General features: G+C 44.0%; 2 protein-coding genes across 2 annotated transcripts in view; both read left to right on the top strand.

The window, feature by feature from the left end:
• Window positions 1–6,517: 6,517 nt before the first annotated feature.
• On the top strand, window positions 6,518–12,402 carry LOC123159039 (serine/threonine-protein kinase RIO1). Its single transcript, XM_044576842.1, has 12 exons — window positions 6,518–7,050; window positions 7,459–7,587; window positions 9,127–9,219; window positions 9,478–9,557; window positions 9,719–9,832; window positions 10,112–10,185; window positions 10,365–10,441; window positions 10,602–10,685; window positions 10,773–10,865; window positions 10,941–11,048; window positions 11,168–11,242; window positions 11,756–12,402. The coding sequence occupies exons 1-12, from the start codon at window positions 6,580–6,582 to the stop codon at window positions 12,197–12,199; spliced, it is 1,842 nt and encodes a 613-aa protein (XP_044432777.1). The 5' UTR covers window positions 6,518–6,579; the 3' UTR covers window positions 12,200–12,402.
• Window positions 12,403–12,747: 345 nt separating this feature from the next.
• Window positions 12,748–13,039, top strand: part of LOC123159038 (uncharacterized) — a gene marked incomplete in the record, with an annotated part of 15,057 nt that continues 14,765 nt past the window's right edge. The window contains 1 exon segment of the mRNA XM_044576841.1: window positions 12,748–13,039. Coding sequence (XP_044432776.1) covers window positions 12,854–13,039 — 186 coding nt within the window.

Genomic DNA, 13,039 nt, shown 5'->3' with positions numbered 1-13,039 from the left:
TGTATTTGCAACTATGTATATATAGAAATTAAACGAGATCTTTTTTCTTTTTGCATATTCAAAGTTTAAGATTGCTAGCGAGGTCTGCCGTCTGGTAAACTGTACCAGAAAATTGAACCATAGGGTACAATCGTAATATCTTACCGTGGGAAATTTTTTTGGAGGCGAAACGATGAACTCATGTTTTCATTCAAACAAAAAAATGATGTTAGTTAATGTAAATGTTTTCAAATAGCACACAGTTCACTCACGAAAGCCGTGTATCCACTAAACCGTGGCCGATACCCCCTTGCCACGCGCGTAATCTGAGTCATGCGTTCTGATTGGCCAGAACCCAAACCCCACGGATCGTACGTCTGCACAGTTGGATGCTTCCAGATCGAATGACGATCCTCATCCCTTTCAACAGCACATGCAATTCCGGTTGTGATTTTATTTTTATGCACAAAATGCATGTTAAACTCAAAAAAATGTCTTAAATATAGCTAACGATACCCGAAATGCACCAGAAAATAAAACTCGTGGTATAATGGTGAATGCGTACCGTGGAAATTTTTATGAGGCCAAATTGTGAAGTCACCGACCACTAGAGTTTGAATTCACATGTCTCCTTTTGGAAACCATGGTCCTTCATGTGAGATGCTCCGGTTTGGAAGGAGCGCTCATCAAAACCCATGCCAAACTTTACCAAAATATTTCCCCGGGGTCGTGAGAGCACGCCACGGGCACACACCGATTTTGATAAAGTATGGACTCCATCTTAATTTCCAGTAATTAAAATACCAACTAGGCCTACGCCGGTGGCCGCACCTTGCGGCCGAAATGTTTGAAACTTCTCCATGTTTCTCAAACAATGGATGAAAACTCGAAAAGCGGCACATAAATGATTTGTACACCTTCCTTGCTAACTAACTCCCAAATGTGTTGTTGTAGAACAGTTTTGAATTTAATTATATGCACTAAATGCAAGGTAAGTGCAAACAAATGACTTGAATATAGCAACGAGTTTTGGCCGTATGCATCGTTCTGATGCAGAGGCAGGGGGATACCCCCCTTTTCGAAAAAAAAGAATATAGCAACGAGACCTGAAATGGGCGAGAAAATCAAACCTAGGGTATATACGTGATTGTTTACTGTGAAAATAATTCAAAGCGTAAAGATGTTGTTAGTGACGATTGGAGTCCGAAGTGCCGCGTCTCCTTTTGGAAACTATGATCATTCTTGTGAGATGCTCCAATTTGGAAGGTGCGAGCATCAAAACTCGTGCCATCTTTACCAAAAAAATTTCATGTGATCCTGAGAACACGGCACAGTGACACACCGATTTCCGTTATTTGCAGACTCTATATACATTGCCTATAATTAGAATGCCAACATGGCATACGCCTCTGGCCGCACCCTGTGGCCGAACTGTTTGAATGTTTTCCCGTTTCTCGAACAATGAATGAAAAATCCCAAAGCGACACATAAATGATTGTGCTAGCTAGCTAGCACCCACGTGTAGTTGCGACTATAGCAAACGACTCAAATATAGCAAACGATACCTCAAATGCACGAGAAAATCGAACCGTAGGGTACAATGGTGATTTCTTACCGTGGAAAACAATTCGGAGGCGAAACGATGAACTATTGTTTTCATTGAAACAAAAATATGATGTTAGTTCATGTAAATGTTTTCAAATAGCACACGGTTCACTCACGAAAGCCGTGTGCCTACCAAACCGTGGCTGATGATCTCCTTTGCTGCGCGCGCGATCTGAGTCATGCGTTCTGATTGGCTAGAACCCAAACCCCATGGATCGTACATCTGAACCGTTGGATGCTCCCAGATCGAACGACAATCCTTATCCCTTTTGACAGGAAATGCAGTCCGCCTAGGAATTAATTTATATGCCAAAATACACGGTAAATGCCAAAAAATATCTTACATGTAGCACACGAGACCTGAAATGCGCCAGCAAATCAAACCCATGGTATTATGGTGATTGCTTAACGTGGGAAAAATTTAGAAGCGAAACGATGAACTCACATCTTCATTTCAAAAAAAAATTCTCTTTGTGCACACGAGCGATTAGAGGCAAGCGTTTGCATAGGCCTTTCCACGGGCGACCGGGGATATTTTCCACCCTTTTCACCTAGGCCGCCAACACCCCCCATGGCCCGCCCGCGTTTCACTCAACTAGTCCATCCAATATCTATCGCCAGCTCCTCTCTCCCCCAGATCCACCACAGAACGCTCTCCGGCGCCAGCGTGCTCACCCCGGCCGTGTGCCCGCTCTTCACGTCAACCCTAGCTCCACTGTCGTTCCTAACACGCAGCTGCCCGCGCCTCCCCGTCTTCGTTTGCTCGCCAGCCACCCTCGAGCATATCGATGATGTAACCCTCGCCTCTCCTCTGGTCCGTCCGGGTTTGCATTAAGAAGCTTGTTAGTTACTGCTCTCCATCGCAGTGAGGCATATTTCCTCGTAATCTCTCTTCCTATTTCGTTCCGTATGTTCCCAAATTGGAAATTGGCTATAAAATAACGGAGAGCATATATATGTTAATTATCTACCTTCCTAACTAGTACATATAAGCTGTATTTGTTCCAATAAGTTACTGCCGATTTACAGATCACGGGCGCCCGAGTCACACAAACTTAACAAATTAGCCGTACATTTTCTAAATTATTGCATGACATGTTTAGAAAGTTTGATACCAAGTTGTTAGTTTTATGCTTATCCTCCTTTCCTGAGTTTCGCATATGTTCTCTGTAGATGCCGAATAGCAGCGGCATCACTCATGCTTCAGGTGATGTATCTTCATCTGATTTCGACAACCCTAGGTCTTTAGAAGATGGCGAGGGATCAAGTAATCTTGAACAGGATAGAGCTGCAGCAATTACCCTTTCGGTCAGGACACAGAGGAACGCTCCAAGGAAGCCCACACACCAGCCTAAAGGTGTATATGAAGTAATTGAGATCGATTTAAAGTTTTGGGCTCCAATTAAACCAGATAAAGCACGTACGAGGTTCAGGAGTGTGTGTGCATTTGTTGGCAGGGCAAGGCTCAACATAAACCTGCCGGGGTTTCAGAAGGTTGACACAGAAACACGGCGAAGGATAGTCCGGGAGATCATCGATCACTTCAACGTTCTAGAGTAGTGAAGAATGCAGGTGGAACACGCTACACTGAAGAAGGCTAGGAATGCTTGGAGAAACTGAAAGCACGTGTTGTACAAGAAGTACTTGAGTGAAAGCAAGGACGCAATCCCCGCATACCCCCAAATTACAAAGGCAATCTGGGCAGAATTTAAAAGGGTCAGGGCAACTAAAGAGTTTGCTGAGAAGAGTTTCAAGCAGTCGGAACTTCAGAAGAAGAGCACACACCCCACCGTATGGGTGTGGTAGGATACTAAGGCATAAAACCGATATGGGACTAGGAGGACAAAGAAGCAGTAGCGGCGGGTGGGAAACCGGCCTTTAGTGAAATCAGGGGTGGCTCTCTGTTTCGCGTGGCTCTCTGTTGGTTTCGGGCAGCGGAAAAATTGTTTTGGGTGGCTCTCTGTTGGTTTCCCAAGCTTTGAAAATTTATAAAAGTGGAATTAGGTCAGATAGAGCCACGTGGGGCCCCAAGGCATTAGGGCGTGCCACACCTACCCACCGCGTCGCTCCCAGTTGCCTTGTTGTCTACTCGTTTGCCGTCTGGTCTACTCCCGAAGCTTCTAGGGTCTATTTTGTCTAAAAAAATCATCAAAAAGTTTCGTAGCGTTTGGACTATGTTTGGTACTGATTTTCTGAAAAACCAAAACAGGCAAAAAACAATAACCGACACTAGGCACTGGGTTAATAAGTTAGTTTTCAAAAATGATATAAAAGTGCATATTAAAGCATATAAATTATACAAAATTGATAATATAATAGCATAAAACAATAAAAAGTTTATAGATATGTTGCAGACGTATCACTGTCCCTAACCTAACCTTCAAGTTCCTGAATAGATCAGGCGACAACGAGTGGTTTCTCGCGGTGTTAAGAAGATTCTTCACTCATCAAGTGGTCCGATAGCTTTGAAGAACTGGCCACCTGGGAAGACTTGGAAGCACTCAAGCAATTGTCCCCTCACGTGCCGGCTTGGGGGGCAAGCCGCATCTTGCTCTGGAGGGATTGTCAGGTGCGGGAAGGAAGCGAAGCAAGTTCAAAGGGGCGGCCCACTCACAAGCCTCGACCGCCTGCTCGGCTTGTGGGCCCATAATGGGCCTTGGGCCTTGTAAACATTTAAATACCCCATTGTAGCTGTAGCAAGGACAAGCAGACACGACAATGGCTGGAGGATAGGGTCGCTGCGAGCATCATACACCTCCCGCTCTCCTCGAAAATTGGGCATTTCCTATTTGGCGCTGCAGGCGCCGGTTATAGCTGTTTCCGCAAACCGGCTCCTGCAGCGGCGCTACCTGGGCTCGACCCAACTCCTATTTTTTCTGATTTCTAAACACTAGATAAAACTGCAAAAAAGGAGCGCAAGCTAGGATTTGAACCTGCGATGCAGGTTATCAGGTATCGACATATAACCAACTCGACCACTTCACGAGATGTAGTAGCATACAAGTTTTCGTCCATTTATTTGTTCTTCTTTTTTCCTTTTCCCTTTTTCTTTTCTTTTTTCTCTATCCTTTTTTACTTTCTTTTTTCGAAATTTGTAATTGTTTTCTTCAAATAGATGAACTTCTTCTCTAAATCTATGAAATGATTTTTTCGAAACTTGTGAACTTTTTTCAAATTGATGAACCTTTTTCAAAATAGATGAACTTATTTTTCAAATTTGATGAATTTTTTACAACTTTCTGAACTTTTTCTTAAAATCGATGAACTTTTTTTTACAAAATCAATGAACTTTTTCTCAAAATCCATGAAATTATTTTCAAAATCGAAGAACCTTTTCCAATTTACATGAACTTATTTTCAAAATAGATGAACTTTTTTCAATTTAGGTGAACTTTTTTCAAATTCGATGAACTTTTTTTCAAATCGATGAACTTTTTTCCAAATTCGATGAACATTTTTTCAAAACCGATGAACTTCTTTTGAATTCATAACTGTTTTTCGAATACATGAACTTTTTCGAGTTGGTGAACTAATTTTTGAATATGCGAATTTTTTTTGCATGCTCATGAACTCCATCTGTAATATGTGAACATATTTTCAAATATTTGGAAAATATAAACGCTACAGTGTAATGCACAATAAACAGTGCGTCCACATTTCTATTCTTTAAAGATTTCGCGCTGTGAATTGTCACTAGCAGTTAGCTAGTGCCGTGGTGCGCAGGGGCGCGAGAACTTGGGGCGCGAATTCAAAAGTTCATCGTTTTTTCGCGCAACAAGCCTCTCCGTGTGGTGCGCAGGGGCGCGAGAACGAATCCTACTCCAGAGGTATTTTTGCCGGTCATTTTTCGCGTTGCTTGTTGCGCGATCGTGGGCCGGCCCATCCAGTGTGGGGCAAGGCGGGGTATAGGAGGTCCCCGGAAATTCCCCTCTTTTGTGTAGCTCGGATTCGAAATTCATGGTGAAACGAGAGAAGGCCTCACAGAATCACCCAACCACGGCCCTAGACGGGCCACGTTTGGCCCCCTTTGATATATACCATGCTTTTTTTTGTATGGTAATACGTGTCTCATTCATATTATAAAGATTAAAATACAAGTCACGTAAGAACCGACATGACAAAACTGAAAAGATAGTAGAACATCTTTGAGCTTGACACCAACGCCCATCACCTGTCTCCGGCACCACGACAGCAGTCACCAAAGAAAAGAATGATGGATCACCTCCTCACCCGAGCTCGACGTGCAGCTTTGCGGACCTCCAAGGTGGCTCACCAAAAGTGAAGCCCTTACCGTTGAACGAATCAGACCGGGGCAATACCCCGGACACGCCATCGAACTCCAGATCTGGCACCCCACCGCGACTAAAACGTCGCGGAAGGAAACCATACCTGCCATCCACGAACCACGAACCCAGCACATGTTCCGTCTTCCAGATGTCGTCGATACAGACCACAAACTGCATCCGCTCCTGGACTATCTCCCAAGCTCCGCGCCGACGCTGGAGCAAACGCCGTCGCAACGACGGAGCCCGAGGACACAGGTCCACCACGAGGATGCCGCCGCCGCCACGCCATCCTTGCTTGAACAGACTGGTTTCCAAATCCATCCCCAACCATAGGACCAATGACTTTGTCAAAGAAGGATCCGAAGAATCTTTATTCAGCATTGTCATCGTCGCCGTCGAAACAAAGACGATGAACAACCTAAAAATTTAAAATTACGAGGGAGTAAAAACGATCCACACGCGTGGATCCGGCGACCCCCCTCATCACCGACGACCGAGGCCGTCAGTGGAGGGGAGCCGCCGGAGGACGGTGCTGAAAGATTGGGTCTAGTGGCGGCGGCTAGGGTTTCCCGCCGCGAGGGCCAGGAGGAAAACGATTCCGCGTGCGCAGTGTTGATATATACCATGCTTGGTGGGCCGAATTTCCATCACGGGATACAGTTCTTCGGGCCGTGTACGCGACTAATGCGTTACTGGCATACCGGCCTACATGGATAGGTCCCATTCCTACCGTGCCCTCGATTTTTCGCTGCTCCCGCAGAAGCGCACAGCCATGGCCACCGCCGCCGCCACAGCCGCCTTACCGTTGCACCACCCCCGGACCTTCGCCCTGCAGCAGGGCGAGTTGGATGGGCGCTTTGCGGATGCCGAAGAGAAACCAGCAGCACCATCCGAGAAGCCCGCGGAGGCGGAGGTGGATGCGGAGGAGGACGAGGACGACGATGAGGACGATGACGAGGAGTATTGGTCCTACCATGACGTGGGTGAAGCCCTAGACTGGCTCGACGCCGCGGAGGGCCCGGATGGCTCGACGCGTCTTTCCTCAACATTCTCGGCCGCCGGAAGCGCCGCTGCGGCGCGGAGGCCGAACGCGCACGGCGGCATGCTCGCGCGCACACTCCAGCCACTCTCCAACCGCACACAGAAGCTGGCCTCGCACGTCCGCGCTGCTCCCTTGGAGGTATGCTCTTTCAACTCACCTTGGATTAGTTCTGATCGGCCTGTGCTGTATTACTAACTTTTATTTATGGGCGTATGCTATCAAGGACTAGGGTTCAGTGGTTCACTATCTTCTGGTCAAAGTTGTTTACCTAAAATTACTAAAGAGAACAGTTGCACTTCATATTAGAGCCAGGCCTAGTAGTATCAGCTAGGGATATTCTAAGTTTCCAGCGTCACTCTGCAAACCAATAACTGAAATAATTCAGCTCAAGTTTTGATGTCTGCTGCAGTACTGAATTTTATGTGACCCCGCTGCCGTAACATATGGATATTGTTATCTGAACGAAACACTGGTCATTTTTTATTCATCTGGGTGTTGTAGCTTTTTTTGCTGATCATTTGATGTCGTGAGTTTTGAACCACTCAGGAGTGGGAAGGTAGAATGAACGTGGGGATGTCAAATTCCGTGACGACTGCAATCAGGGACAGCATAAGGGATACTGCAATTGGGAAAACAAGGAACACTGGGAAGGCAGATCGTGCTACAGTTGAACAGGTCTGTACATTTTTTTGCTGTTTAGTGATGCTTAATTGCTTATTTCATTCTCTGCTTGGGAGTTGAATCCGTGCATTTTCATACTATTTCTGTAGCAAATTAAGAATCAATCCCGTAGCCTTTCACCCTAATCTGCTTTCTGTCAAGTGGTTGTCTGTTTTAAAAGTTTCTCCCCTCATCAAGTATGCAGTAAATCAAATTTTATTTATTAGTGCTAGATTATAAAACGTTGGTTTGATGTACATGAATAAATTCCTATTGAAGTTATTGCAGTTCCTGCTCAACCTCCCATCGCAGCATATTCCCAAACCCACTGCATTCCTGGGTATATAGGTGGCTGAAATGGCACCATTAATCCGCTGTTGACTACAACAACAACAACAACACAGCCTTTAGTCCCAAACAAGTTGGGGTAGGCTAAAGGTGAAACCCATAAGATCTCGCGACCAACTCATGGCTCTGGCACGTGGATAGCAAGCTTCCACGCACCCCTGTCCATAGCTAATTCTTTGGTGATACTCCAATCCTTCAGGTCTCTCTTAACGGACCCCTCCCATGTCAAATTCGGTCTACCCTGACCTCTCTTGACATTCTCTGCACGCTTTAGCCATCCGCTATGCACTGGAGCTTCTGGAGGCCTGCGCTGAATATGCCCAAACCATCTCAGACGATGTTAGACAAGCTTCTCTTCAATTGGTGCTACCCCAACTCTATCTCGTATATCATCATTCTGGACTCGATCCTTCCTCGTGTGGCCACACATCCATCTCAACATACGCATCTCCGCCACACCTAACTGTTGAACATGTCGCCTTTTAGTCGGCCAACACTCGGCGCCATACAACATTGCGTGTCGAACCGCCGTCCTGTAGAACTTGCCTTTTAGCTTATGTGGTACTCTCTTGTCACAGAGAATGCCAGAAGGTTGGCGCCACTTCATCCATCCGGCTTTGATTCGATGGTTCACATCTTCATCAATAGCCCCATCCTCCTGCAGCATTAATCCGCTGTTGACTACTTGAACAAAAAAAAAGCTTTATAAATCTTGGTTGTAACTTATTGTATACCTTCATCAGACTTGAGTTCCGCTTCATTTTCTATTGCCTGTTGTGTAAGTTCGTGAAGCAGAAATTTGTTAGTCTGAAGTTTGAACATCGCTCTTTTTGGTGCCTACTGCATTTTTGTTTATGAGTTCTCCTGACTGATTAGGTACCATTGCTTCAATGCTGAAAAGCAGGGGGTGATCTGATCTATTTCTTTTCCTCTTCTGCAATTTGTTTAATTAATATTTCTTGTCATTGTGGGCCTCAAAAGAATGCTCTCTATTGCACATGTGATTTGATTACTTGATCTTATGATTGCACGATAATTGCAGTTCTTATAGGCAGGGCATACTTGCTCATTCGTCCATCCAGATAAAGTTATAAATTTTGAATAACTGGGAAAGACAAAAACATGCTTTAACTCTATAGTCTATGTAATGAATGATGTTTTAGTGAAGTACTTATTCTGAACATTTAATATTTTCTTTATATGCAGGCTATTGACCCAAGAACCCGCATGGTTTTGTTCAAAATGTTAAACCGTGGTGTTTTTAATAACATAAATGGTTGCATTTCTACCGGAAAAGAGGTAATCTTCAATTTGCAGCGCACATCGTAGCGCAAAGGCATCTGCTACTTGCCAATTTCATTGCACCTGCGGATTTAAAAATAATGTTATGAGATAAGTGACTGGAGCATAGCGCTACTTTAGCTGTTGACAGAGGAACATGGAGAAGGCATCCCATACTACAAGTTGCATTTTTTTCTTCATCATTCTATATATCCATAATTAGAATAATACACTCAATATTAACTGTGGCAGTTGATTTGTTTTTTTCCTTTGTAGGCAAATGTATATCATGCAACAAAGACAGATGGCAGTGAGTTAGCAATCAAAGTCTATAAAACTTCAGTGCTTGTTTTTAAGTAAGATATAGATTTTATACTTGCTTTGTCTTATAACTGGATACTCAAAGCTACATCAGAAGGCTGTTTATGGGCATTTTGCTGTATCCTTCAAGTACTTCTAAATTGTTTTGATTCAAAAAGGTTTCCGTGTGAACAGAGTGCACACTTCCTTGTTGCAGGGATAGAGATCGATACGTTCAAGGAGATTATCGTTTTAGACATGGTTACTGCAAGCATAATCCTCGGAAAATGGTAAAGACCTGGGCTGAAAAGGAAATGCGGAATCTTTTACGGTATGAAATATTCTCATTAAGCATGCTTTATTCATGATTTTCATTCCAAGTAATTTGGCAAGATGTTTCTCAATGGGATTCTGTTGTTGAACTGGGTTTGATTTTTTGGGGAAAAAGGGGATGCATTTGGTGGCATAAGCTGTTGCTATCCTATATTTTGTTCTGTCTCTCTCTAAATTAAATTCTCACTTTATATAATTTTTATCTTCTTCTGCAATACTTCGCAAAATGCTTTCAGTTATTGAAATAGAAAGAGTTGCACTTCTCTCTCTTGTTCAGAGTTAGAGCAGAAGGAATCCGATGCCCGAAGCCGTTGCTCTTGAGGCTTCATGTTTTGGTGATGGAATTTATAGGTAAAACTTGTGGTGACATTTGCTTATTCAATGCCTATCAACATTTTCCTACAGAAATGGTATCATACCATGACCTAATAATTGTTCAAAACATAGGCCTTGTAGCAGAACATCCCCCAGAACAGTACTTTCAAAGGTATTATCAGTGCGTCTAATAAATTGAGTCGGTTCTCCTTCAGGAAAAGGAGGTTGGGCTGCTCCTCGTCTTAAGGATGCTGCTTTGTCGGATGACAAGTTGCGTGAAACTTACTTTGAGGTACATGATGCATGCAAAGATTAACTACCAGTTGAAATGCCGGCTGAATATGGTCTTTTCATATAGAAGAATGAACAAGGAACCACATAGTACCAAACATTAGATTGTGCATACTCTTATCATACCATTTTCCAATATACTTACTGCAGCTTATTTTCAGATTGTTACAACCATGCGGACACTTTACCAAAAGTGCAAGCTTGTCCATGGTGATTTGAGTGAATACAACATTCTTTATTTTGAGGTAGTTGAACACTTCTGATTAAGCCTCTTTAACCTCTTTTATTTCCCTGTTAACCAGGTTCCTCATTCTTATTTGCTTGTTGTGCAGGGACACTTGTACATCATTGATGTTTCACAGTCTGTCGACCTTGACCATCCTTCAGCATTGGATTTCCTGAAGGAAGATTGCTTGCATGTTAATGTGAGTAAAATTAAATTAAAATTGACCAGACATGGATAACTCGTGGTATTTATACGTGTGCAATGCTGTTTTCAGGATTTCTTTGAAAAACGAGGCATTCCTGTCATGACAGTAACAGAGCTATTTAATTTTGTTGTGGATCAAAATATCGCTGATGAAGATGTTGATGATTACCTGGAGAAGGCATGTCCTTATTTTACTTTCAGTAGTTACATTACTTTGCAATCATCGATTTTTGCGTGATACTATGCTCATCCTTGGACAGAAGATCTGACGGGTTAACAATATTGTGGTTACAACAGGTTCAACAAAAGATTTTGGAAAATGGAGATACAGCTGCAGATGATGATGAAATTGCTCCGACAGTCTTGGTGCAGGTAGGAATATGAATATTGTACTATGCATTTGTGCAGCTTTGCCAGAAATATACTCCCTCCGTCCCAAAATAAGTGTCGCTGAGTTAGTACAAAGTTGTACTGGAGTAGTTTACAACAGTGAGCATCTTCATTTCTCCAGTGAGGGACCTTAATATCTGAGGCATATGTTTATTTATTGCATATATCTGTTACTCCCTCCGTAAACTAATATAAGAGTGTTTAGATCACTAAAATAGTGATCTAAACGCTCTTATATTAGTTTACAGAGGGAGTACTCGTCAATCATCACTATTTTATACTATGTTTTGATTCAAGGTATTGACATTACCTTTGTGGTAACTGTTTTATCTCATGTACACAATTCATTGGTCTGATTCCAGTTAATCTTGTCTTCCAGATCTCTTATACGAGTTTGTAACTACTTCGTGTTTATTTTGTTTCTTTCATATATTTGTGCTGTGTGTCATACAGTTCACTTACTAATAATATTACCTGCTTTGCTCTTTTTGATAGACGTTGGATTATGTGAAGCAATGTGAGGCAGATATTGTCAGCATGTCAATGATGCAACGCCCATCTGTTGGTTATGAGCCAACAGCAGATAAGCTTTATGACCAGCCACTGTTAGGATTTGTGCGGGCTAAAAATGAGCCTACCGAAAACCAGGAAGCACAGCCGGCACAGAAAACACGGGAAGAACCCTTGGACCTGCAAACTAAGTGCTCGTTGGAGAACAAGGAGGAAGATGAATCGGGTGACAGTGAGTCCTGCTCTAGATCCGACGAAGACGGTTCGTGGCACGAGTCCACAAAGATGGGGCCCGAGGAAAGGAAGGCTGCTCGCAAGGAAAACAAGAAGAAAGTGAAGGAGGAAAAGAGGGAAACTCGCAAGACGAAGATCCCCAAGGCCGATAAGAAGAAGAGGAAGAAAATGGCGAAAGCGAAGTGCAAGCGGTAGTGGATCACTGCTGGCTGGTGCCATCAATTTTGTTATAGAAATCTACTTGCAGTCAGTGTTGTCTCTAATGGAAATAAGTCGATGTGTTGGATGTGCTTCTTTTCTGTTGTGGTCCTTCTAAATGTATTGCTTAAAAACCAATGTTGTTAAAGATCCGTCCTGCCGCAACATTATCAGATATTTTGAGTTGGGTATGCTTATAATTCCGTCTGTTCTGTTGGTTACATCTTACGTGGCGATTCTAGTGTAAACTATGGATGAGAACATCAACTCTTTATGGGTCTACAAAGTTCGCGATAAATTGTTCTCAAGCCCAAATCGCATAGCAGAAACAGGAAATTTTGAATGTGTGATGTGAAGATAAAGAAAGGAGACGGGTGCCTATGCCTGGACTGTGTGAATTGTGATCCAAATCTCCTAAGCTTGCATCAAATAGGAGAGCGCCCCATTTGAAATTTCACTTACGTTTATCTGATTCCAAATATTTCCGGAGCACCCCTAACATAACCCCCCCGGCAAGAGTTAAAAAAAACCCACATCTTACGGTCGCCCTTCCTTCGATTCGAAGGCGAGGCGAGCGAGCGAGCGAGCGAGCAAGCAAACCCTCCCAAAACCACGAGCGTCCCCGGCTCTCCTCTACCGAAGCCGACGCGAATGCCGGAACCGCAGGCCATCCTCCCGCTCCGCGCGCTGCCGCCCGACGCGCCGCTCCCCTTCCCCCCGCCGTTCCACCACCAGACCCCTGCCACCCCCGCCGCCACGGCCACGGCCAACGCCAGCGCCACCCCGACCCCTCCCCCGGCCACGCCCCCGAACCCGACCCCTCCCCCGGTCACGCAT

Source organism: Triticum aestivum, chromosome 7B, assembly GCF_018294505.1.
Source record: "Triticum aestivum cultivar Chinese Spring chromosome 7B, IWGSC CS RefSeq v2.1, whole genome shotgun sequence".
Lineage (NCBI taxonomy): Eukaryota > Viridiplantae > Streptophyta > Magnoliopsida > Poales > Poaceae > Triticum > Triticum aestivum.
This window is presented reverse-complemented; position numbering and strand designations above follow the sequence as displayed.